Genomic DNA, 21395 nt, shown 5'->3' on the forward strand with positions numbered 1-21395 from the left:
AACTCAACCGAGGGACATTTGACAAAACACGTCTTCGGAGATGTGCTGAAGTCCTAATGCCTGGCATCTGGGCATGTGACCTCCCTTGCAAATAGATCACTGCAGGGACAATCAAGTTAGAATGAGGTCATTTGGGGGGGCCCAATTCAGCATGACTGGCATCTCTGTAAGAAGAGGGAAATTTGGACACAGACACACACACGTGAAGACAGAGGCAGAGACTGGGGGGGATGCGGCCACGAGCCAAGGGACACGGGGAGCCCCAGAAGCTGGAGGAGGAGGGAAGGGCCCTCCCCGAGAGCCTCCGGCGGGCACTTGGTGCTGCTGACGCCTGAGTCTCACACTTGGCCTCCAGAACTGTAAGAGACTACATTTGTGGGTTTTTTCAAGCCCCTCCATCGGTGGCACTTTGGTAGAGCAGCCGTGGGAGAGTAAACTGATAGCTGACCCAAAATCCTCCAAACTGTCAAGGTCGTCAAAACCCGGACAGTCTGAGAAACCATCACAGCCCAGGGAAGCCTCAGGAGATGTGATAACTAAACGTCATGTGGGGTCCTGGAGCAGAAAAAGGACATTCAGGGGAAGAGAGGAAATCTGAAGAGAGGATGGACTTCAGGTAATAATGTGTTGACATTGGTTCATTAACTATTAAAAAAAAAGTACCATATTAGTGTAAGATACTAATTCAGGAAGTCAAGGGTGGTTTTATATGGCAACTCCCTGTATTCACAATTTTTCTGAAACCTCTGACTATCCTATAAAGTTTATTTTTTTTAAAGTTAAAAAAGTGTTAAATGAATAATTGAATCTTGGCTCTGCCACCTCCCAGGTGTGTGGCCTTAGACAAATTGTTGTTTCTCTGTGCCTCAGTTTCCTCATTTGTAGGATGGGGTGATGGGGCTGTGCCACCAGGGGCTGCCCTGAGGATGGCAGGAGACCAGGATCTGGAGTAAGTGGAGTCATCAGCATCTTCATCAGAGGTGGGTGGTGGCTGAGGCTGGGGTTTGGGGTGAGGAGCCCCAGAGGGTCGGCTCAAAGGTCCCCGGGGCCGGGGGAGAGGCTGGACTCCACTTCCTGGCTCAAAGTGCACGCAGTCCTGCACAGCTCGATACCCTGCCCTGCACAAGTGGGTGGACAACAAGCAGAAGTTTTTCCTTCCTTCGCCATATTGCTACCCTGCCCAGGACAGGCGACTTGAGACAGGATCATGGGGATGCAGGTGGGTGAGGGGGAGAGGGGATAAATAGGATGCCCCTAAGAGATCGCAGGTCTCCAGAATGTCATTCCTTTAATGTCCACCCTGCAAAGGGCCCCGCAGAAGGTGAGGGAATAAATACAGAGCTTGTAAGATGCAGCGCGCCCGGCCCCCGGCCTGGGAAGGAGGGGAGACGCCCGTGGGCCTCGGTTTCCCTCGTCTGCAGACTGGGGCAGGACACACTTCAAGCCACGAGGCTCCGAAAGAGACAGTTCCCCCCCCCCCAAGCCCCAGGGCGCCTCTTCCTGAAAAAACGGAAGTCCCTGAGCTGCCCAGACCTCAGACTGGGATGCCCACTCCTGTCCGCCAGGGGGCGACAGAGTCCTCGACCATCAGCATGGTCCCGGGGTTGGCGCATCAGGCCCCCAAACGGTCCTAGACCCCTGCCCAACAGGGGACATGCCCGGAAGTGGGGGTCCTGAGAGAGCCCCACCCACCCGAGTCCTCGATTTCCTGCTTTTTTCACCTTTTCCTGCACCCTGGCCTCCCAAATGGCCATCGCGCTCCCTCACCAAGGAGGTAAACTGAGTCAAGGGAAGGAGGATTCAGAGGCTGTCCTGGTGAGGGGCAGAGAAGCAGGCGGCGGCGACCTTCCACCCCGACTCAGTCATGGCCTTTCCGGCACCTGGGCCCGGCGCTGGAGCCAACAAGGGCCGCCCGGGCTCACGGAGCGCCGGCCCGCTCAGCGCCCACCCGCCCTCAGGTCCCTCTTGCCAAGCGCGCGTCCGAGTCCCGGGCGGCGGGTCTGGGTCACAGCAGGTTGATCTCGTCCAGGTAGCGGGCCAGGACCGAGTCCCGCACGTCCTTGAAGACCTTGCGGATGTTCTGCGTGTCCGTGGCGCACGTGTAGTGGCTGAAGAGGCGGCGGGAGCGCGGGCCCTTCCTGCTCCCCTCGGCGCCGTCCACGCAGCCGGCGTACATGCCGATGTACATGTCCAGGATGAACCTCTTGGCTGCCTCCGCATCCTGCTTCGGGCCTGGGGCAGGGGTGGGCAGTCAGGGCACGCGGGGCAGGCGGGAGACCCTCCCTCCTGGGACCGACGCTGGCTCTGGAGACCCTCTCTCTACCCGATGTGGGCAACATAAGGGCTGCAGGGACCCCAGGGGCCACCCGCCAGGGTTCCTGCAGGCCGCCGCCATCTTTTGCCTTTCTGGCGGGTCACACGACCCAGGCCCAGCCAGTAGGAGCCTCAAGGATGGGCTCAGGTGGGTCACATGACCTGGAACGGCCCAATGAGACTGGTCTCTGGGACTTTGGGCCCAACTGTGTTAGGGAGACCCTCATTCTCTGCTGGGCTTGCAGCTGGGGGGGGGGGGGCGGAAGCCTGAAACTGCAAAGAAAGGCATCCTGGAGAGGTGCAAATGGGGAAACCGAGGCCAAGAGAAGGCGAGGGATGGCCGCCCTGTTGAGACACATGTGGGATTCCCCTCCACCATCTCGCCTTCACTTATATGATGTGAGTTCAGGGCTTCTGGAGCCCAAGACCTGGCTCTGCTGCTCACTGGTTGGGTCACCTGGCATGTTACTCCACTAACCCCCGTGAGCCTTAGTTTCCTCATATGTAAAGTAAGGATCGTAACAGCCCCAGGCCTCCCAGAGCTGTGGTGATCCAACACAGTCACGCCGAGGGCTCTGTGCTCAGTGATCAGCAAACTTCATGAGAGCACCCAGCAGTCTTTCAGAAAAGCAGGTTAGCCGAGTGCTGAAGGCCTGCCAGCTTCGACTCCAGACAACCTGGGTGGAATCCTGTCTCTGCCACTCACTGGATGTGTGGCTTTTAGGAAAGGACTGTACCACTCTGTGCCTCAGCTTCCCCGTCTCTATAGTGCTGAGAAGAACGAATGCTACTGCACAAAGGTTTTTAATGAGGATTAAACAAGTCCTCGCTTGTACCGGAGCATGCCTCCGGCAGTATTGGACGTATTCGCTGTTGGGGTATATTACTATTGTCATGAATGTTATTTAGTACAGAGGAGGAAGGCTGAGAGTCAGAAGTCAGCAAAGGGCGCCCCAGTGTCTGTGGCTGAGAGAAAGGACGACTTATGTGGGTCCCTTTGACCTGAAAGAAAACAAACTATTCTGAAGTCTGTCCACTTTATCCCTGCTCCTAAACTCTCCAAGCCACAGTCCCACTCCCAGTCCTGCCCAGGGAGGGCACTGGGAAGGCAGTGAGGGTGTCCAGGCCACCATCCTGGAAGATGTTGACATCTGTCACCCAGCCCCCAAGTCTTGTGGGTAAGATTGGCTGAGATTGGCCACGTGGGCTCTGACAGGCCAGAGGTCACACCCAAGGTGATGTCACCAAGGGTTTCATTTACCATGGTTGATTGTGTGTTACAGTGAATCGTGTCCCCCCAAATCCATGTCCAGTCAGAACCTCAGAATAGGACCTTATTTGGAAATAGGTTTTTTTGTCTGTGTAATGGGTTAAGTTGAAATGAGGTCATACTAGGTTCGGTTGGGCCCTAATCCAATGACTGGTGTCCTTATAAGAAAATGAGGGACAATCAGAGACAGAGAGCAGGCCGTGTGATTACAGAGGCCAAGACTGAAGTGATTCATCTCCAGGTCAAGGGATGCTGAGGACTGCAGGCAACCACCAGCAGCTGGGACAGGGCCCAGGACAGAGCCTTCCTCGCAGCCTCCAGAAGGGACCAGCCCTGCAGACACCTTGAGTTCAGGCTTCTGGTCTCCTGAATTGTGAGGGAAACTTTTTCTGCTGTTTTCAGCATCAACTACGACGGCTTCTGTTACTTTATCCCCATTCTACAGAGGAGGGAGCTGAGACTCAGAGAGCTTGGGCAGAGGAAGGAGATGGGTCTGGAACTGAGGTCTGTCTGACTGCATCTGAAAATCCACTGGCTCCGGGCTGGGGTGGGGCCAGGACCAGTGTCTCTCTGAGGAGCTGCTTTGGGGCAGGGACGGGTATCGCGGGTTCTAGAACCACTCACCCTGGAAACTGGGGAAGTAGGTAGCCAGGTGGGACATGGGGATCTTCTCCTCCAGGATGTCGGTTTTGTTGAGGAAGAGGATGACGGAAGTGCTTTTGAACCAGGGCAGTTCCAGGATCGTGCCGAACAGGGCCAGGCTCTCCTTCATTCGGTTCTGGGTTGGGGAACACAGACAGGTCACTGATCCAGATGGCCAGCTTGGGTGCACAGGAGCCCTCCCCGCCCCCCGTGGAGATGGGGCTGTGAGCCCAGCATCCAGCAGCTTCAGCCTCCCCAGTTCCCACCCGGCCGGGTCTGGGGGGTTGTGGCCAGCTGCCTGTGTATGCCCAACACGGTTTGGAGAGAATGTACTAGTTTGGCTAATGTGCCCCTCAAATGCATGAACACCTGGAACTTCAGAATGAGATCTTCTTTGGAAATAGGGTCTTTGAAGATGTAATTAGTTAAGAAGTGGTCACTCTGGAGTAGGGTGGCCCTAAGCCCAATGACTAGTGTCCTTATAAAAAGGGGAAATTAGGACCCAGAATGACAGCCATGTGAGGATGGAGGCAGAAATGGGGTAGACACTTGGGGACTCCAAGCCAAGGGACACCAAAGATTGCCAGCAGCCACCAGAAGCTGAGAGAACCGGGGACAGATTCTCCTTCACCGGCTTGGGAGGAACCAGCCCTGCTGACACCTTGATCTTGAACTTATGGCCTCCGAAAACTTCTGTTGTTTCAGTTCCCCTCCCAGATTGTGGTACTTGGTTACAGCAGGCCTAGCAAACTAGGACATCTCACATGGCTGGATTCGAGCCAGATCTGTGTCAGAGCGCCCTCAGACTTATTCTGTCTGATTCAGTCTTAAAGTCGAAATTATAACGTCAGACTCTTGGACCCTGACACTGTCTGGGTGAGAGCTCAACCCTGAAAAGTACACATGTCAGAGGTGATAATGGGCCCGGCCTTCACGCCGGGTGTTAATTAGGAGATGAGGTCACACAAAGGAGAAGAGTTAGTTCTGAATAAAAGCAGGGCAACATCCCTGTCCCCACAGTGTGACCCATATGCCCAGGGCAGTTCGCACTGTGCTTCGGGGGTGGCGGGGGGGGGATGGGGCTTGGGGTTCGAGTGTCCCACTGTGTGTGTGTGTGTGCGCGCGCGCACGCCCAGGGTCCCGCCTACACAAATGCTTGTGGATCTGTGTGTTGGGGGTCAGTGGTCTGCCCACCAGAGTGGATGGTGGAGCTCAAAGCCATGCCAGACACACAGAAGCCCACTTAAGGTGGTGGTGGGGCTTCCAGCTCAGCTGCAGGTCCTCGGGCCAAGGTGGGGGCAGGGAGAGATTGGAGGGGGTGGCCTCTCACCTCTTGGTTGTTCTCCTCCAGACACTGGTCATATTCACTCAGTGAGGCCAGGTAGATGAGGGCGATCACGTTCTCGAAACAGTGGATCCACTTCTTGCGTTCTGACTTCTGGCCCCCAACATCCACGATCCTACCAGGAACCACCGCCCTTCAGAGCTCAGGCCTAATCAGGACCCCACAATGAAGTACCCCAGACCCCAGTCACGGCTGAGGTGTGCCATGATCAACATTAACAGCAGTAAGAGTAGGTGCCAGCCACCTTGGGCATCATAGCACATCCCCCTTCATGGGGCACGTATCATGGTTATACCCATTTTACAGATGAAGAAACTGAGGCACAGGGAGGAGAGGGGACTTTCCTGAGCTTCTACTGTGCTGGGCTGCCTGATTTCTCCCACATGGTGGAGGAGAGCAGGGTGGACATCTCTGCAGCCTGCCCTGGCTCTGGCCAGGTGACTCTAGGGGAAATTGCAGAACATCCCCAGAACTCAGTTTCCTCATCAGCTGTGTCCGGCTGGCCACAAGAGTGTCCAGCAGCCACATAAATGGGCACAAGGCCACCCCCACGCTGTGTGGCCGGGGCCAGGGCCCCGCCTCCGCCCCACGGACCACAGCGAGGGCCCCTCCTCTCTTCTCAGAAATGTGCGCTGCCGATAACAAACCATACGTCATCTCCCTGGGGGTGCGACCACCGCTCAGGCGGCTGCAGGAAGTGCCAGAGAAGCCTCAGAGCAAGAAGAGACGCGCCCTGCTGTGACACGGGGCTCCTGGCTCCCGGAACCCAGCCCTCTCCCGGCCTCCCGCCTCCGCCGCCGCCTCCAAGGGGAAGGGATGCTGTGGCTGAGAGCGGCACTCCGGAGGCCGAGGCGCTAGTGGGGAACGCTGCTTGCCAGCTTCCCGGCTCAGAGTCTGCTTCCTCTGCATCCTCACCTTCGGCCTAAGAACATACTCAAGTTCCCCCACCTGAAAACCCCCTCCTCAGCCCAGCCCTCCCTGCAAACTTCCCCAAACACTGCTTTCACTCCTAAGCTTTTACCAACTCACCCACCCATCTGTTCATTCATCCATCCACATACTCACCCACCCACCACCTTTTGGTCCATCTAGCCGCCCATCTATGCACCCTATCTATCTACCTCTTCATTCATTCACACATTTACACACTACACCCCCCCCAACCATCCACCCATTGGTCTGTCCATCTGCCCATCCACCAATCCACCTGTCCATCCACTCACATTGACAAACTTCTGACCTTCAGCTGGTCATCACTAGTGAAGCAGGAGAATCAGACTCAGCCCCTAACTCTGCAGGGCTCTCCATCCAGTGGAGGAGGCCCAGTGCAAACAGAAATATCATATGAATCGTCCTAGTAAGGACTGTTGCACAGGCCAGAACAGCACAGGATGGGGCAGTGTTCAGGGAAACAAAGAAGCACCACGGGTGGGCTGATCACTGGAGGGTCTCAGGCCTCCCCCTGCGCCCTCCACAGCTCCCCGCCGTCATCTTGCTAGGGTGACTGAAGATTCTCAAACTGCCAGGCCCAGAAGTTGCCTCTCCCACTGTATTCTTCCTGACGTCTCCTTGGCCTTTGACACTGGCCATCGCTCTGCCTGGACCATCCTTTGCTGTACCGGCCATGCGCATCTCTGTCTTCCAGCTCAGGCCTGTGTGCACCCAGCCACCTCCCAGATGCCCCAGACCCTCAAGACCCAACCTTCCCCAAGTGACTTCCTCCTCTTGTTTAACACTTCCCACACCACTGCCTCCACAGTGGCTCCACCATCTACGCCATCACCCTGACAGGAAACTCATAGGGAGTCACTTCTGACTCCCTGTTCTAATTCCCACGCTCATCCAGTCCCACCCATTCTACACCAGAAACAATTCTTGCACCATCCCTTCATTTCCATCCCCATGACCACTGCCCTGACCCTTCCCAGTCCTTCCTGCCTGAACCATGGCTCCTGCCTCCTCCTGGGACTCCTGACCTCCAGACTCATCCCCTCATTGACCACAAGAGGGATCACCCTCTGAGCTTCCCCAGCCCTGAATCAATCCCTTTGGTCCAGCCCTGACCGCCTAGTCTCTGTCTCCTCCTTCCCACGGCCCCCTCAAGGGTCAGCACTAGAGAACTCCTACTCATTCTTTAATGCCCTAGTACCAATATCCCTTGCACCAGGAAAACCTCCCCTCCTGGAGATCTGGGGTCTCAGTTTGGGCTTTTCCAGGTCCCAATCTTGACTACATAGGGGGCAAGAGGTCTCTATGTCCAGCTTTGCCTCCTCCGGCCTGGCAGCCCCTTGGGGGCTGGGACTAGGAAACTCCTACTCATCCTTCAGTGCCCCAGCTCCTTTGCCCCTCCTAAGGAGCCTTCCCCACCCACCACGACACGCGCTTACCGCAGGTTGGTTTTCTGCACGGAGAAGCAGTACTCATTGATGCCCGTGGTGGGCATGCGACTGCGGAGCACGTCCTGTGCTGTGGGGATGTAGCCCTCCTCTGTGATGCGCTCCAGATTCGACAGGTAGCTGTGAAGCCGGAAGCCCTCAGTCCCAGCCTTGCAACCTCCCTTTGCCTCTCAGACCCCCCACCCAGGGCCCCATGAGGACCCTGCTGGGGCAGGAGAGCCCCCGCAGAGAGGCCAGATCTCTGGGGTCCTCAGGTGGCTCAGGAGCACCACCCTGAGGCCATGGGAGAATTGAGGAGAAGCAGCTTCACTCTTGGAGCAGCATGACCGCACCAACAGTCTCACTGGAGAGGGGTGTCACCCTGGAAGAGCTGTCATCCCAGGTGCGTCGCTGCCCCAAGGACAGCGACAGGCTCGAGCACTAGATGCCCAACGTCACGCCCAGGACAGCGTCCCTGTGCGGTGACGAACAGGTCCCCCAGAAACGGTGTCACCCTAGAACAGTCACCCCAGAGGTGCCATCAACCCAGAAGCGGGGTCACCCCAGGGACATCACCCCAGAAACAGCGTCACCCCGGGAATGATACCACTCCAGGCACAGTGCCACCCCAGGAGCTGTGCCACTCAGGGGAGCAGCCACCCCAGGAAGGACCTCACCCAGGGCAAGAACACCCACAGCCATCCGTTCCCAACAGCATGGCGCCTCCACCCGTGGCGGGAGCCGGCCAGCCTGGGGCCCCTCTGCCCGGTCCCATCCCCGGGACTGGGTCTCCCCTGGCTGCTGCTCGGCACCCGGCCCCGCGCCAGTCCCCGCGGACCCTGGACTCACTACACCGCCGAGTCGAGCAGGTGGAACTCGCGCCGGCGCTCGTAGCAGGCGCGGATGCCGGCGTCGCTCCACAGCCGCTGCATGGCCACGGCGAAGCGCTTCTCGAAGGTGGTCACTTTGTAGGGGTCCTGGCTCATGACCAGGTCGGCGTGGTGCTGGGTAGGGACGGTTGGGGCGTGTCAGAGCAGCCTGATGGGCGGGCTGCCCTCCAGGCGTCCCCGACCCCTTTCGTTCAGGCATCTTTCGGTCCCCAGAGGGCGGGGGTGGGGGTGCGGGGTGCACCCGCCAGGCCCGAGGGGCAGCAGAAGGCGCAGCCAATGCAATAAAACAGGAAAAATAAATGGAAGGCATTAGATTTGGAAAGGGTTTAAGTTACACTGTGGTTATTCACAGGTGACGCAACTATATGTAGAAAATCCAAAATAGTCTAGAATAAACAAATGAATTTAACAAGGTCTCTGAATGCAAAATAAATACACAAAAAGCAAATGTGTCCATAAAATAACCCCTAAATAATGGACAATTTAAAAATTTAAATCACATTTATGGTAGCACCAAAAGATATCAAAATGCCTAGGAATAACTGCAACGATAGATGTGAAGGCTCTCTACACTGACACGTGCAGAGCACTGCTGAGGGAAGCGTCAAAGGTCTAACAGGCTGCAGGCGTAGTCCGTGTTCATGGATTGGAAGGCTCAATATTTTTAAGCTGTCAACTCTATCCAACTGATCTACAGATTCAACACAATCCTAACCAAACTCCCAGAAAGGTGTGTGTGTGTGTGTGTGTGAGAGAGAGAGAGAGAGCGAGAGAGAGAAAACTGACAAAATACTGCTAACTTTATGGAGAAATGCGAGGGACCTGGAGTAACCAAGGCAATTCTGGAAAAGAACAAAGTAGAAGGATTTACACTAGCAGATTTCAATCCTATACTAGGAAGCTACAATCACTGATGTGAAGCTATACTCACTCAATGGTAGATACATAGACCTACGGAACAGTAAGCAATCCAGGCACATTTGGACACCTGAATTACCAGAAAGGTGAACCTGTAGTGTGGTGGGCGAAGGATGGTTTTTCAACGAATGGTGCTGGGAGGATTGAATATATACGTAGGAAAGGAAGGAAGGAAGGGAGGGAGGGAGGGAGAGAGAGAGAGAGAGAGAGAGAGAGAGAGAGAGAAAGCGAGCGAGCTAGCTAGCTAGATAAGGGCTTGATCCCTGCCTCACACCCTTCACAAAAATCAATTCCAGGTGGAACATAAATCTAAGTGTGAAACAATAAAGCTCCTAAGAGTCAGAGAGAATTTCATCAAGACTTTGCAGTAGAAAGACATTTCTTTAACTGGCCACAAAAGGAAAATTAGCCAGAAAAGATCAATACATTGGAGTTCATCAAAATTAAGACCATCTATTCATCGACAGTGATAATTGCAAAGTACAGATGGGGAGAAAATATTTGCAAAACATGCCGCTAATAAAGCCCTCATGTTCAGAATGTGCAAAGAATTTGCTACAAATCAGTAAGGAAACAACTGACAGATAATACTTTTTAAGACAGGCAAAAACAACAAAAACAAACCAAAAACTGGGCACAAGGTTAACAGTTGCTTCACAAAAGAGAATATCCAAGTGTCAAAAAAATACATATGAAAAGATGTGCAACCTCATCATGAATCAGAGAAATGCAGATCAAAACCACAATGGGATCCCGCAAAGGACCCACCGAAATGGCTAAAAAGAAGTGAGACAGCACCAAGGGCTGACAAGGACGTGGAGCAACTGGAACTCCTCCTGTGTGGCTGCTGGGGGTGTGGTTCCTATTGCTACAACTAATAGGAAAACACTTTTGGTGTCTCTGACTAACGTGGATCATAAACATCCCTTATGATCCAAATCTACTTCTAGGTCAATACCCTATGGAAACGCATGTATTTTCATAAATACATTTGCCAATGACCCAAATGTCCAACACAATTAGATTGGATAAAGAAATACACTGTGGCATACTCTTACAGTGGAAACAAGCAAATCACAACTCTGCCCCCAAAAGACGGAGGGGTTACAGACAGACTGCGGAGCAGCAGAAGCCAGATACGGCGTACATTCTGTGTAATTCCATGGATGAAAAGTTCAAAAACAGGCAACAGGGGATGGGGCAGGGTTACCCTTGGGTGGGTAGTGACTTCGGGAAGGGGCCTCCTGGGCAGGCAGCGTATCCAAGGTGGTGGTTAAGAGAGTGGGTGCTTATCTTTCGTTTTTGGTTTATGCTGTGAATCTCAAGCCAATTACTTAACCTCTTAAAGCCTCCTTCTTCTTGCCTATAAAACGGGATGATGTCAACTGAAACGGGTCATTGTGAGGATTAAAGGATCCTACCACCTGCTAACACTTACTGAGTCGATACAATGTTCCAGACATTGTTTTGAGATTTTAGGAACTTTCAATTTATCACATTCTTACATCAGCCCTATGAGGTAGGTACCGTCAGCCTCTAATCGCTCTTCCAAGCTCCTTGGACCAGCTCAGAATCACAGATCAGAAGCTTTCCAATTTTAAAAAAGGTGCTACAACCTCACACCTGTTAGGATGGTTGTTACATTAAAAAAAAAAAAAAGATGTGGAGAAATTGGAACCCCCACACACTGTTGGGGGGAATGCAAAATAGCACAGCCACTGTGGAAAACAGTGAGGCGGTTCCCCCCCAAATGAAAAATAGAACTATCCTCTGATCCAGCCATTCCATGCTGGGTATTTATTCCAAAGAACTGAAGACATATCTGAACCCCCATCACACTGTAGCGTTATTTACAGTAGCCAAGATGTGGACACAGCCTAGATGTCCATCCATGGATGAATAGATAAAGAAAAGGTGATACAGATACACATATGCATATACACATATATATGGAATATTATTCAGTCTTAAAAAAGAAGGAAATTCTGCAAAGGAGACCATGTGAACCCTGCAGACAGCATGTTCAGTGAAATCAGCCAGTCACAGAAGGACAAATGCTGTATGACCCCACTTACATGAGGCACCTGGAGCAGGCAAGTTCACGGACACAGAGTAGAATGGAGGGGGTGTGACTTGGGAGGTTGCTATGAATAAAGTTTCCGTTCAGAGGAACATATTCCAGAGCCCAGCATCACTGTACCTGCAGTTACTTACACTGTGTCCTGCAGCTAAAATTTGCTAAGAGGGTAGAACTCATGTTGGGCATTCTTAACACAATAAAATACAAATATAAAAGAAGAGTGGGGGAAGGGAATAGCTCAAGGGACACAGCATACACTTAGCATGCACAAGGTCCTGGGTTCAATCCCCAGTACCTCCTCTAAAAATAAATAAGCTTAATTAACTCCCCCCAAAATAAAAAATAAAGAAGAGTGATGTGACCCAGGGTCTGCAGAGCAGCCCCTCCCCCCAGCAGGCGGAGCAGGACTCAGTAACCAGCCCACCCTATCAATATTTCTAGAAGGAAGCAGGTGCTGACTCAGGATTCCAATCAGGCATAAGGGGTCCAAGGGAGAGTCATCTGCGCCCTGGGGGTCCACGGAGGACACGTGGGGGGAATCCCAGGAAATCTCCAGGGGGGTGTTCTTAACAAGGATGCAGGGGTCTAAGGGGACATGGCTCTGCCCTGGGGGTCCGAGGGGACACAGCTTGGACCTGGGGACCTGAGGGGATAGGCTCCAACCCTGAAGACCCAAGGGACCCCTCCCGGCATGGCACACACGTGGCGAGGCCCCGGGCGGCTCACCTCGCTCTCCGGCCGGCTGTAGGGGATCTGCAGCCTGTCCATGGCCTCGATCATGGCCCGCATGGACACGAAGATGTTCTGGTAGACGAGGGGCCGGAAGCTCTTGCGGTCCTCCTCCGAGTAGCCCGCCCCGTGGATGATCCGCATCTGCTTGATGAACGTGCTCTTCCCGCTCTCGCCGGGGCCTGGGGAGACGCCGCGGGCGGCTCAGCTCTGCGGGGGCCCGGCCACCCGCGCCCTCCGGGGTTCCAGCCCCGCCGCGGAGACGCTGGGCGAGCGCCTTCACGGCTCTGCGCCTCCGGGTCCCCGCCCGTAAACCGCGGTTCGCAGGACCGCTGCCCGCCGGGGGGCCTGAGGGGTAAACCGGCTCAGCGCAGGGCGCCCGCAGGGCTGCCGGCCAACCGCCGCCGCCGAGGAGCCGCCTCTTCTTGCCTGACCGGGAGCTTTCACCGTTTGCGTGGTTTTTACATTTCAAGTAATTTCCACTGTTACAGTTGTTACCTATTTTCAATGGTGATAGTTTTTACATTTTTTAACGGCTGAGAGAAATCCAAAGAACACCATTCGGTGACATATGAAAAGCACCTGAAATTCGGGGTTCCGGGCCCGTTAGTAAAGGTTTACCAGCACAGGGCCGCGCCTGTCTGTGCGCAGGTTGTCTGGGGCTGGCGCCCGCAGCAGAGAGCTGAGGGTCAGAGAGCCCCGGGCCTGCCAAGCCGGAGATGCTTCCCGCCTGGCCCTTTGCAGGAGGTCCGTGGAGCCCTGGCTGAGAGCATGCCTGGGCGGCGTCAGGGTTCACTATTACTAGCAACAGTCTTATTTGCCATAATTATAATTGCCATTATTATTATTATTATTTGCTATAATAATTCCAGGCAGAGAAAGTTTGATGAAGGAAATACAGGTGGACACGTCAAGAGTGGTTAAGTGGCTACTACAGCGAAGTGTCACGGAATGCTTCTCGGTGGAGGTGACTTTGGGGTTGAGGTCTGAAGGCTAGGAAGGTTGCTCTGGAAAAGCATACCAGGCGTTGGGCACAGCATGCTCAAAGGCCCTGGGGCACGACTGTGCCCGGTGTGTTGGAGGGATGTTGAGGAAGTTGGTATGTCTGGAGCAGAGTTAGCGAGGGGAGAAAGGGAGGAGGTGAGGGCAGGGAGGGGACAGGTTGGGTGGTGCAGGGCCTTGTGGGCCGCGGGGAGGATGTGGGCTTTGACCCCAGGGAGGTGGAGCCCTGGAGGGCGTGGGCAGAGGAGGGGCGGGGCCTGACTAAGGTGCTCACAGGCGCCCCCTGGTGGCCGCTGCGGGTAGGACGGAATGTCGGTGCCGGGCCACATGGGACCCGCTGGTCCAGGCAGCGGGGTGGAGCTGGAGAGAAGGGATCATATGCACAAGACACTGGGGAGACAGAATCCACACGACCTGTTGACGGACCATAGTGAGGAGAGGGGTCCTTGCAGGGTCATCTACAGAATTTACAGGGCCCAGCGTAGGATGAAACCATAGGGCCCTTCTGAGTGCAGGGCACTGTGGGACCATCCGGGTCGCACGTCCGCTGGCGTGATAATAACACTCGAACCTTCGAGAGCCCAAGGCCAGGAACGGAAAGAGCAAGGCGGGGCTCCCTACTGTCTGAGCTCCAGTAGCTCCCTCTCTGAGCCTCTGTTTTCTTATCTGTGAACCGGGCACGATAGCCTGGCAGTAGGTGCGGGGCCAGAGGGCTCCTCCAACATCCCGTCCCCCTGACGGCTCCCCGCGACCCTGCATGGGCTCCTTCCGGGGGCGGGAGGGGGGACTGGTGTAGGAGGAGCTGGGACCAGAAGCAAAAAAGGAAGGGGTGGCCCGGCTGGGGCCAGAAGGAGGAACCAGGAGGAGAGGGAGCGTGGCAGGGAGGTGGGGGGCATGTGGGAGTGGAGGGAAGAGAGGTGCTTGCTGGTACCGCCCTGGGGGCCCCTGTCCCTCCACCCCCAGCACGTCTGCACTGGAGGTCCAAGAAAAACAGTCGCTTTTTTCTTTCCCTAAAGAACATTCGTGGGGATGCTGGGGAAGCTGGCGGGACGTGACAGTGACAGGGCTGCCTCAGGCTCTGGACCACCATCCTGGGGGGGGGGGGTCTTTGTTTTTTAGGGGGACCAAACCCCACTATTTAGGGGCAAAAAAATGTCAGGGCCGCAACTTTACTCACCAATGTTTCAGAAAAAAATGAATATGTATGTGTTAAATATGCAAATACACAGCACATGAATTGTGGGTATGATTATCCATGGTGTAAATTATAAGCTTTACTTACGCAAATCATAAGTCTTAGCCATAAAAAAAGAATGAAATCATGCCATTTGCTGCAACATAGATGGACCTGGAGATGATCATACTAAGTGAAGTAAGTCAGGCAGAGAAAGACAAGTATATAATATCACGTATCTGTGGAATCTAAAAAAATGACACGAAAGAACCTATTTACAAACAGAAACAGACCCACAGACCTAGAAAACAAACTTATGGTTACCCAAGGGGAAAGTGCGGGGAGGATAAATTAGGAGTTTGGGATTAACAAATACCCACTACTATATACAAAATAGATAAACAACAAGCTCCTACTGCCTGGTACAGGGAACTGTATTTTAACGTCTTATAATAACCTATAACGAAAAAGAATCTCCATATCTGTGTACGTGTGTGTGTAACTGAATCACTTCACTGCCCACCTGAAACTAATACAATACTGTATCTTTAAAAAGTATGCACAAGGGGGCGGGTGGAGCTCAGTGGGAGAGCACGCACTTAGCGTGCACGAGGTCCCGGGCTCCAGCCCCAGCACCTCCGCTTAAAAGAAAAAAAGTTAAATAAATAAACCAAATTATCCCCCCGAAAATAAACTAAAAAAAAAAGTATATACACATATACTCACAGAGCACACCTGTGTGTGTGTATCTAACCTATACATCTGTTTAGGGGGGATACAGGGCACGTGGTAAAACGCTGACGCTTGTGGAAGAACTTGGCCGCAACGTTTCTGTAATTCTGAAAGTGCTTCAAAACGAAGTTAAGAAAGGGTGGGGGCCCCTGAAACGCAGTGTGAGATGCTGATGGGTCGTGGAGCAGAAAAAGGCCTGAGTGGGAACACCGGGGCACCCTGAGGTCTGGAGCTTCACTCACGGAAACGGAGCGCCAGGGCTCCTGCGGGGACATCTGAGCCGGGACCAGCACACGGGTCGTGCAAGACGTACCACGAGAGGAAGGTGTCTGAGAGTCGGCGCGAGCTCTCTGTACCGCCTCTGCCTCGTCTCTGTACATCTAAAATGCTTCCAAAATAAAAAGCGTCCTAAAACAAACAAACAAAACCCACCCCCACGGAGCCACCATCTGAAACTCCTCAGTGTGGAGCCGCGTGTGTCCCAGCTCCCGGGGTTCCTGGGATAAGCTCACTGAACAGCCCTGCCGTGGAACGTCTAAATATCAGCCAGCGAGACAAACCCACAGCCTCGCCTCCCCCTGAGAAATCTGGGGAGATGGCTCGTCTCTGGCATGTCTGCGATTTGGAGGTGGCACGGGTGGTAGTGACGCCAGCGTGCTGGGGGCTCCACACACACCAGCCCTTGGCCCCCCTTTCCATGTGGGGAGACTGAGTCCCAGAGTAGTTGCATCATGCAGCTGGTGAGTGACCCAACTGGGACTCAAACCCAGTTCTGTCTGAGTCCAGAGCTCACGGGGTTTTAAATGATCACCCGGAAGTTCCCCCACGCGCTGCCTGAATCATCACCATCACTGCGGCTGTCGTCGTGCAAGCATGATTTAACTCTTGGCATCTGTCAAGCCCTGGGCCAAGGTCCTCTGTGCATGACCTCGGTCAGTCCTCACAAAGATTCCCACTGTTTTCCCATCCCCAGAGGAGCTGTGGGGGCTCAGAGAGGTGAAGTGACTTTCCCACGGTCACACAGCTATTGGAGTTAGCAAAGGAGTAAACACAAGCTCATATGGGTCCTTCGCCAACAAACTAGGATGTGGCCAGTTGGCTGAGTCAGGTCTCATCAAGATATCAGTCGACGTGAGGTCTCTACGGACCCTCGGAGGCTCGATGTTTCCTCTGATGCTGCCGAGATGGTGTGGAGACCTACGGCAAGGGACTGCATTTTGTGACCTCCCTCTGGGTGGACCCCATCCAAGGATGGAGATCAAGCAAAGTTCTCACCAAGCAACAGTTCATTTTGTTGCGATGCACTGATTTTTTTTTTTTTTCTCTTCTGTTTCATTAAAGGAAAAAAAAAATCCTGGTCACCACCCCAAACATGGATTTCGTGACTCACGAATGACGGGTCACCACCTGAAATCTGAAAAACTCCACCTGTGCGGCCATGACTCTCCCGGGGCCTCCGAGGATTCAGGAATCTCTCTGTCTGCCCCCCTACTCCCTGTCTGCTTCGGGAAACCCCGCAGTTGGGGCTGGGGGCTGCGGGCAGAGCTGTCCCCACCTGACACAGCCTCATAGCCCAGACGGGAAGTGATTGCTTCCTCCTGGGGAAGGGTGAGGAAGTGGGAACTCCAGAGGCCAGGAGCCATGCCAAGCCCTGGGCGTCACGAGATGCTGTGTGGCTCCTTCCACGGGGGGTGGCAGCCCCAGCCCTACCATCCAGCCCCAGGAAACAGAGCCACAGGGGCACAGAGAGCCATGTCTGGGCAGCCAAAGAGCAGGCAGCTTAGCTTCCATGCCCAGCTCTGCCTCAAGATTGGCTGTAGACCCCAGACCACTCCTGCCGCCTCCCTGGTCCTCAGTTTCCTCACCTGTCATCAGAGCTCGGTGACTTCTCTCCCCAGGTGCATTCACCAGGCAAAGCGCACGGACTTCGGAATCGGAATTCTAGGTTCTGACCCTAGCTGTGTGACCTTGGGCGAGCCGCTTGATCTCTCTGGGCTTCGGGTTCCCTACCTGGGGATAGGAGTAGTTCCTACCTCAAGTAGAACGGACAGAGCTGGCTCCCTGAATTGCTTTATTCTGACTCTTCCCCCTTCTCCACGTGGTGACTGCTTCCTGTCAGGGACAGACCCCCCTCCCCCGCCCCTTGGCCTTCTTCCTCAAAAGAATCAGCCACCTCCCAGAAAAAAAATAACTTTTGGATTCAATTCCTGTTTTTAAGAAGGGGGGCAAGTGTGGAGTGGCCCTCAGTGCAGGGATAGGGGTGGCCGAGCCACGGTCCACAGGGCTGTCCACAGGGCGGCCCTGGGCACCCGGGCCCGTGGACGACCTCCACCCCGCCCCTCCCCCACCCAGGAGGGGCCTCCTGGCTCGGGGCTGGCTGCGCGATGGGCAGAGAGTGTGGGGGAGATACGGCACGGCTCTGGGGAAAATCACCCCCGGAACAGGATTCATTCATTCGCTTACAAAGCACGCAACCCCTGCTTGCTGCGTAACTGGCGCGGCAGACAAGGAAACACCTGAGAGAGAGTCAGCGAGTGAGTGCTGTGCAGGCAGAGCTGGCCAAGGAAGGAGGACGGGGCTGACTCTGCAGCCAAGGAACTCAGGGAAGCCTTCTCTGAGGAGGTGGCACTCTCAAGTGTCACCTGAGACCAGCTGGGACCGCCGGCTGTATCAAGCCTTGGGGGATGCTGAGAGCCCTTGGCAGGGAGAGTGGCAAAGGCCCTGAGGTGCGGCTCCAGGAACCTGAGATGTGCCAGGAAGGGTCAGAGAAAGGGGGCGGAGCCAGCGCATAAAGAGGGGACATCACTGTGGATCCCACAGACACGAGAGGACGAGAAGGCAACGTTACAGGCAGCTCTGTGTCCGTAAACTCGGCAGTGCCGAAGAAACCGACACGGTCTTCGGACAGTAACGATAACCAAAGCTCACTTGAGAAAAAATACCCTAAACAGCCCTATTTATTTAAAAAAATACGAATAACATGTCCTATGCATGATTAAGTTAACAATAGCCTACCCATCACAGAAAGTGAATAGAGATTAGCATCTTCAATAGTTTAAAGAAATTAAATTCCCAGTGAAAGCCTTCCAGGCTCCGACGGCTTTGTTGAGGGCCCGAGCCCCCCGCCCTGGCCTCGCTCCACCTCGCAGGGCTCCTCCTCCCGCTGAGCTCAAGAAGAGAGAGGGCGGGGGCCCAGACCATGGGCCTGGGGCCATCTGGACCGGCACATGGGACTTCAGGACACCCGGGACCTTCCAGGGCTGGGGCAGTCCCCGGAGACCCTCCAAAGCCAGCGTCCCTGGGGTTAGGCAGTGGGGCCAAACTCAGGACAAGGTGGCTGGGGGACTGGGCACAGGCGGGCGACAAGACGCGAGGTCTCAGAGGTCACAACCTTCCCATCCACCGCCCCCGAGTACCCCTCCCCCGACTGTGTCCTGTTTTCCTCCCAGTTCTTGCTGCAGAGATGATTTGATCTGCTTTTTAGTTTACGGGCTCAACGTCTGCCTCCCTCCACAGAAGCTGGGGTCGCCAGAGGCAGAGACACGGTCCATCTCCTCTGCTACTTTGCCCCAAGGAATCACTCAGCACATCCTAAATGAATGAATCAATGGGTGATTGAATGAAACAATCAATCAGTGGATTGATCCGAGGCACTGGGCAATGCTCCGCAGACAGGACTCGTGCTGATAAACCACCAGAACAAACTCAGGTCAAGCCCTCAAGAGGGATGGGAGGGTCCCGGGCCCTCTGGGGTGGGACGGTGGGCGAGGCAGGGGCTGGGGTTGGGGCAGGGGCTCGGCAGATGCAGACCTGAGCTCAGTCCCTTCCTGTGATGTGGGAGTCACGGTAGGGCGGGCCAGGCGGGCGGGACAGGAGCCGAGCCACCAGGCCGGGCCACCTCTGCTCCTGCAGATCCCCGGGAGGTGGCCGGGCTGGGGCGCAGGCCCACAGCTCACCCCTTGGGACCAGGAAGTGGGCCTCAGTCTACTCATCCAGAAAGTGGGCTAGCAGGCTGTGGGACGGGAGGAGCGGGGGTGGGCAGGCCGCACTCACCGAGCAGCAGCAGCTTCAGCTCCCCGCGGTCCCGCTTCTTCTGCTCCAGGAGGATCTTGTTGATCTCCTGGTCGATCCGGGCCGCCGTCTTCTCGTCCTCGGTCAGGCACCAGCGGCAGCAGCTCCAGGTCAGGGCGCGGGCCATGGTGCGGGCCTCGGTGCGGGCCTCAGAGGGCGGCGCCAGCCCGCATGGCCCCCGCCCCGAGGGCACCCGGCCGGCCCGCTCCGGGGAGGGCTCCCGGCAGCCGGCCCGAGGGCCGCCGTCGTCGTGGGGGCGTCCCAGCCCCAGGAACCCCGCGGCTTCCCGGCCTCTGCGGGCCCGGCGGCCCTGCTCGGGAGCAGGAGCAGCAGCAGCAGGGACGGCGCCGGCTCAGGGCTCCCCGCCCATCTCCAGACCTGCCCGGCCCGGCCCGACAGGTCGGCGGCCGCCGAGGCGCGGTGCGCGCCCCCGGGGAGGGCGGGGCGGCGGACCGGGCGAGGCCCCGCGGCGGCGGCCGGCGGCCTGTCTGCAGCCTGGGCTCCGCCGGCCTCCTTCCTCATTCTGGGGAAGGGGTGGGCCCCGAGCTCCCGGCCTCTGCCTCTGGCCGGGGCCCACCCTGCTCCCCCTCCTCTGGGCCAATTAGAAGCAGTCATCGGGACATCAATAATGACCTTTTGTTTGTTTGAACAGTCAAGGCCAAGCAGCACCCACTGTCTTCACTGGCTCTGTGCAGGGAGTCCCACACACAGCACCCAGGGCTCCTCGTGGTCCTGGCTGCACAGCCACTCGGCCACCTCCCCAGGGGGCCTTCTGCCACCCGAGGAGCAGGCAGCTCTGGGACTCCTGCAAATATTTACCAAGCGCCTACTGTGTGCCAGGCATTCTGGGCACAGCGGGGAACAAGAGGACAAAATCCTCAAACCCCCTGCCTAACATTCTAGACAGATAAGGAGACACATTGGACACACACGTCTGAGGCCCTCAGAAGGCAACACATCCTGAGAGGAAAACAAAGCCGGGAAGGTGGACGGGAGACGAGAGGGCGCACTTGTGGCTTGAAACAGAGGGTCCAGACGGCATTTGGGACCAGAAGTCGGACAAGCAACCCACGCATAAGGGGACCCTGGGAGCCGAACCCGCTCCCCCACAAGGTCAGGAGGCCACCCTGCCCTGCCCCTCACCCTCAGGACCCTAGCCATAGGAGGGGACACACAGAGTGAACTTGTGTCTGCTTCCCAGACTGACAGAATAGCCCCCGCCCAGCAGATCTTTGCTGTGTTTGGGTGCAGAGCTCTCTTTGAAGGCTCTGGAAAGTTCTCGAAGATTCCAGGACACCCCTCCCCTCAGAAATACACAGAGGCCTCTGGACCCCTCACAGATGGCATTAGTGAGGCTCAGAGAGGGTGCATGCGGTGCCTGGGGTCACACAGCTGCCACAGGCTCCCCTCCCCCACGCCCAGCCAACACCAATGCGGTTTTTCTCTGCTGTTGATTCATAACGAACGGCAGATGGGAAGTTCCGTAGGGGCCCTGCTGGGTCACTGGGGCCGGCACCACTGCCTGCCCACCCACATCCCGCCTCCCCCACCGGATGGCTGTGAGGAGGGTGCTCGCTGGGACCAGAGGCTTGGGTGGCTTCCCACCCTGGGGCAGGTGATGAAAAGCAGAAATAGGTCTGGGCCAGGCAGAGCTGGGCGGATGGCAGCAGAACAGAGCTCACCAACTTGGCAAAACCAGGAGGCCGGGCTGAGTCACAGACTGGAGAGCGGATGGCAGAGCGAGGCCCTGGAGAGCCCAGGGCCACCCGCTGTCCATCCATTTCCCGACTGACACCTGGCCCCCAGCGTGTCACACAGGGCCAGGGCGGCAGGCTCTGGTCTAATAGCTTCCAT

General features: G+C 55.8%; 1 protein-coding gene across 2 annotated transcripts; it reads right to left on the minus strand.

Annotated features, from left to right (window-relative positions):
- Positions 1–1269: 1269 nt before the first annotated feature.
- GNA15 (G protein subunit alpha 15) lies at positions 1270–20022 on the minus strand. 2 transcript variants are annotated; one of them, XM_010966685.3, is made up of 7 exons: positions 19524–20022; positions 12560–12744; positions 8795–8949; positions 7958–8086; positions 5556–5685; positions 4208–4361; positions 1270–2232 (listed from the first exon to the last, which is right to left on the minus strand). In XM_010966685.3, the coding sequence occupies exons 1-7, from the start codon at positions 19666–19668 to the stop codon at positions 2006–2008; spliced, it is 1125 nt and encodes a 374-aa protein (XP_010964987.1). In that variant the 5' UTR covers positions 19669–20022; the 3' UTR covers positions 1270–2005. The 2 variants fall into 2 exon arrangements, with proteins under 2 accessions (XP_010964987.1, XP_074207268.1); XM_074351167.1 differs by lacking the exon at positions 19524–20022 and adding an exon at positions 17336–17530.
- Positions 20023–21395: the final 1373 nt, after the last annotated feature.

Source organism: Camelus bactrianus, chromosome 22 (assembly GCF_048773025.1).
Source record: "Camelus bactrianus isolate YW-2024 breed Bactrian camel chromosome 22, ASM4877302v1, whole genome shotgun sequence".
Lineage (NCBI taxonomy): Eukaryota > Metazoa > Chordata > Mammalia > Artiodactyla > Camelidae > Camelus > Camelus bactrianus.

Coding starts and splice junctions, on each gene's coding strand:
- GNA15 (XM_010966685.3), bottom strand. CDS start 19,668: ATGGCCCGCGCCCTGACCTGGAGCTGCTGCCGCTGGTGCCTGACCGAG. Junction 8,950..12,559: donor ACAGCCGGCCGGAGAGCGAG/GTGAGCCGCCCG, acceptor GTCCCTACCCAG/CACCACGCCGACCTGGTCAT. Junction 2,233..4,207: donor CTACTTCCCCAGTTTCCAGG/GTGAGTGGTTCT, acceptor CCCCTGCCCCAG/GCCCGAAGCAGGATGCGGAG.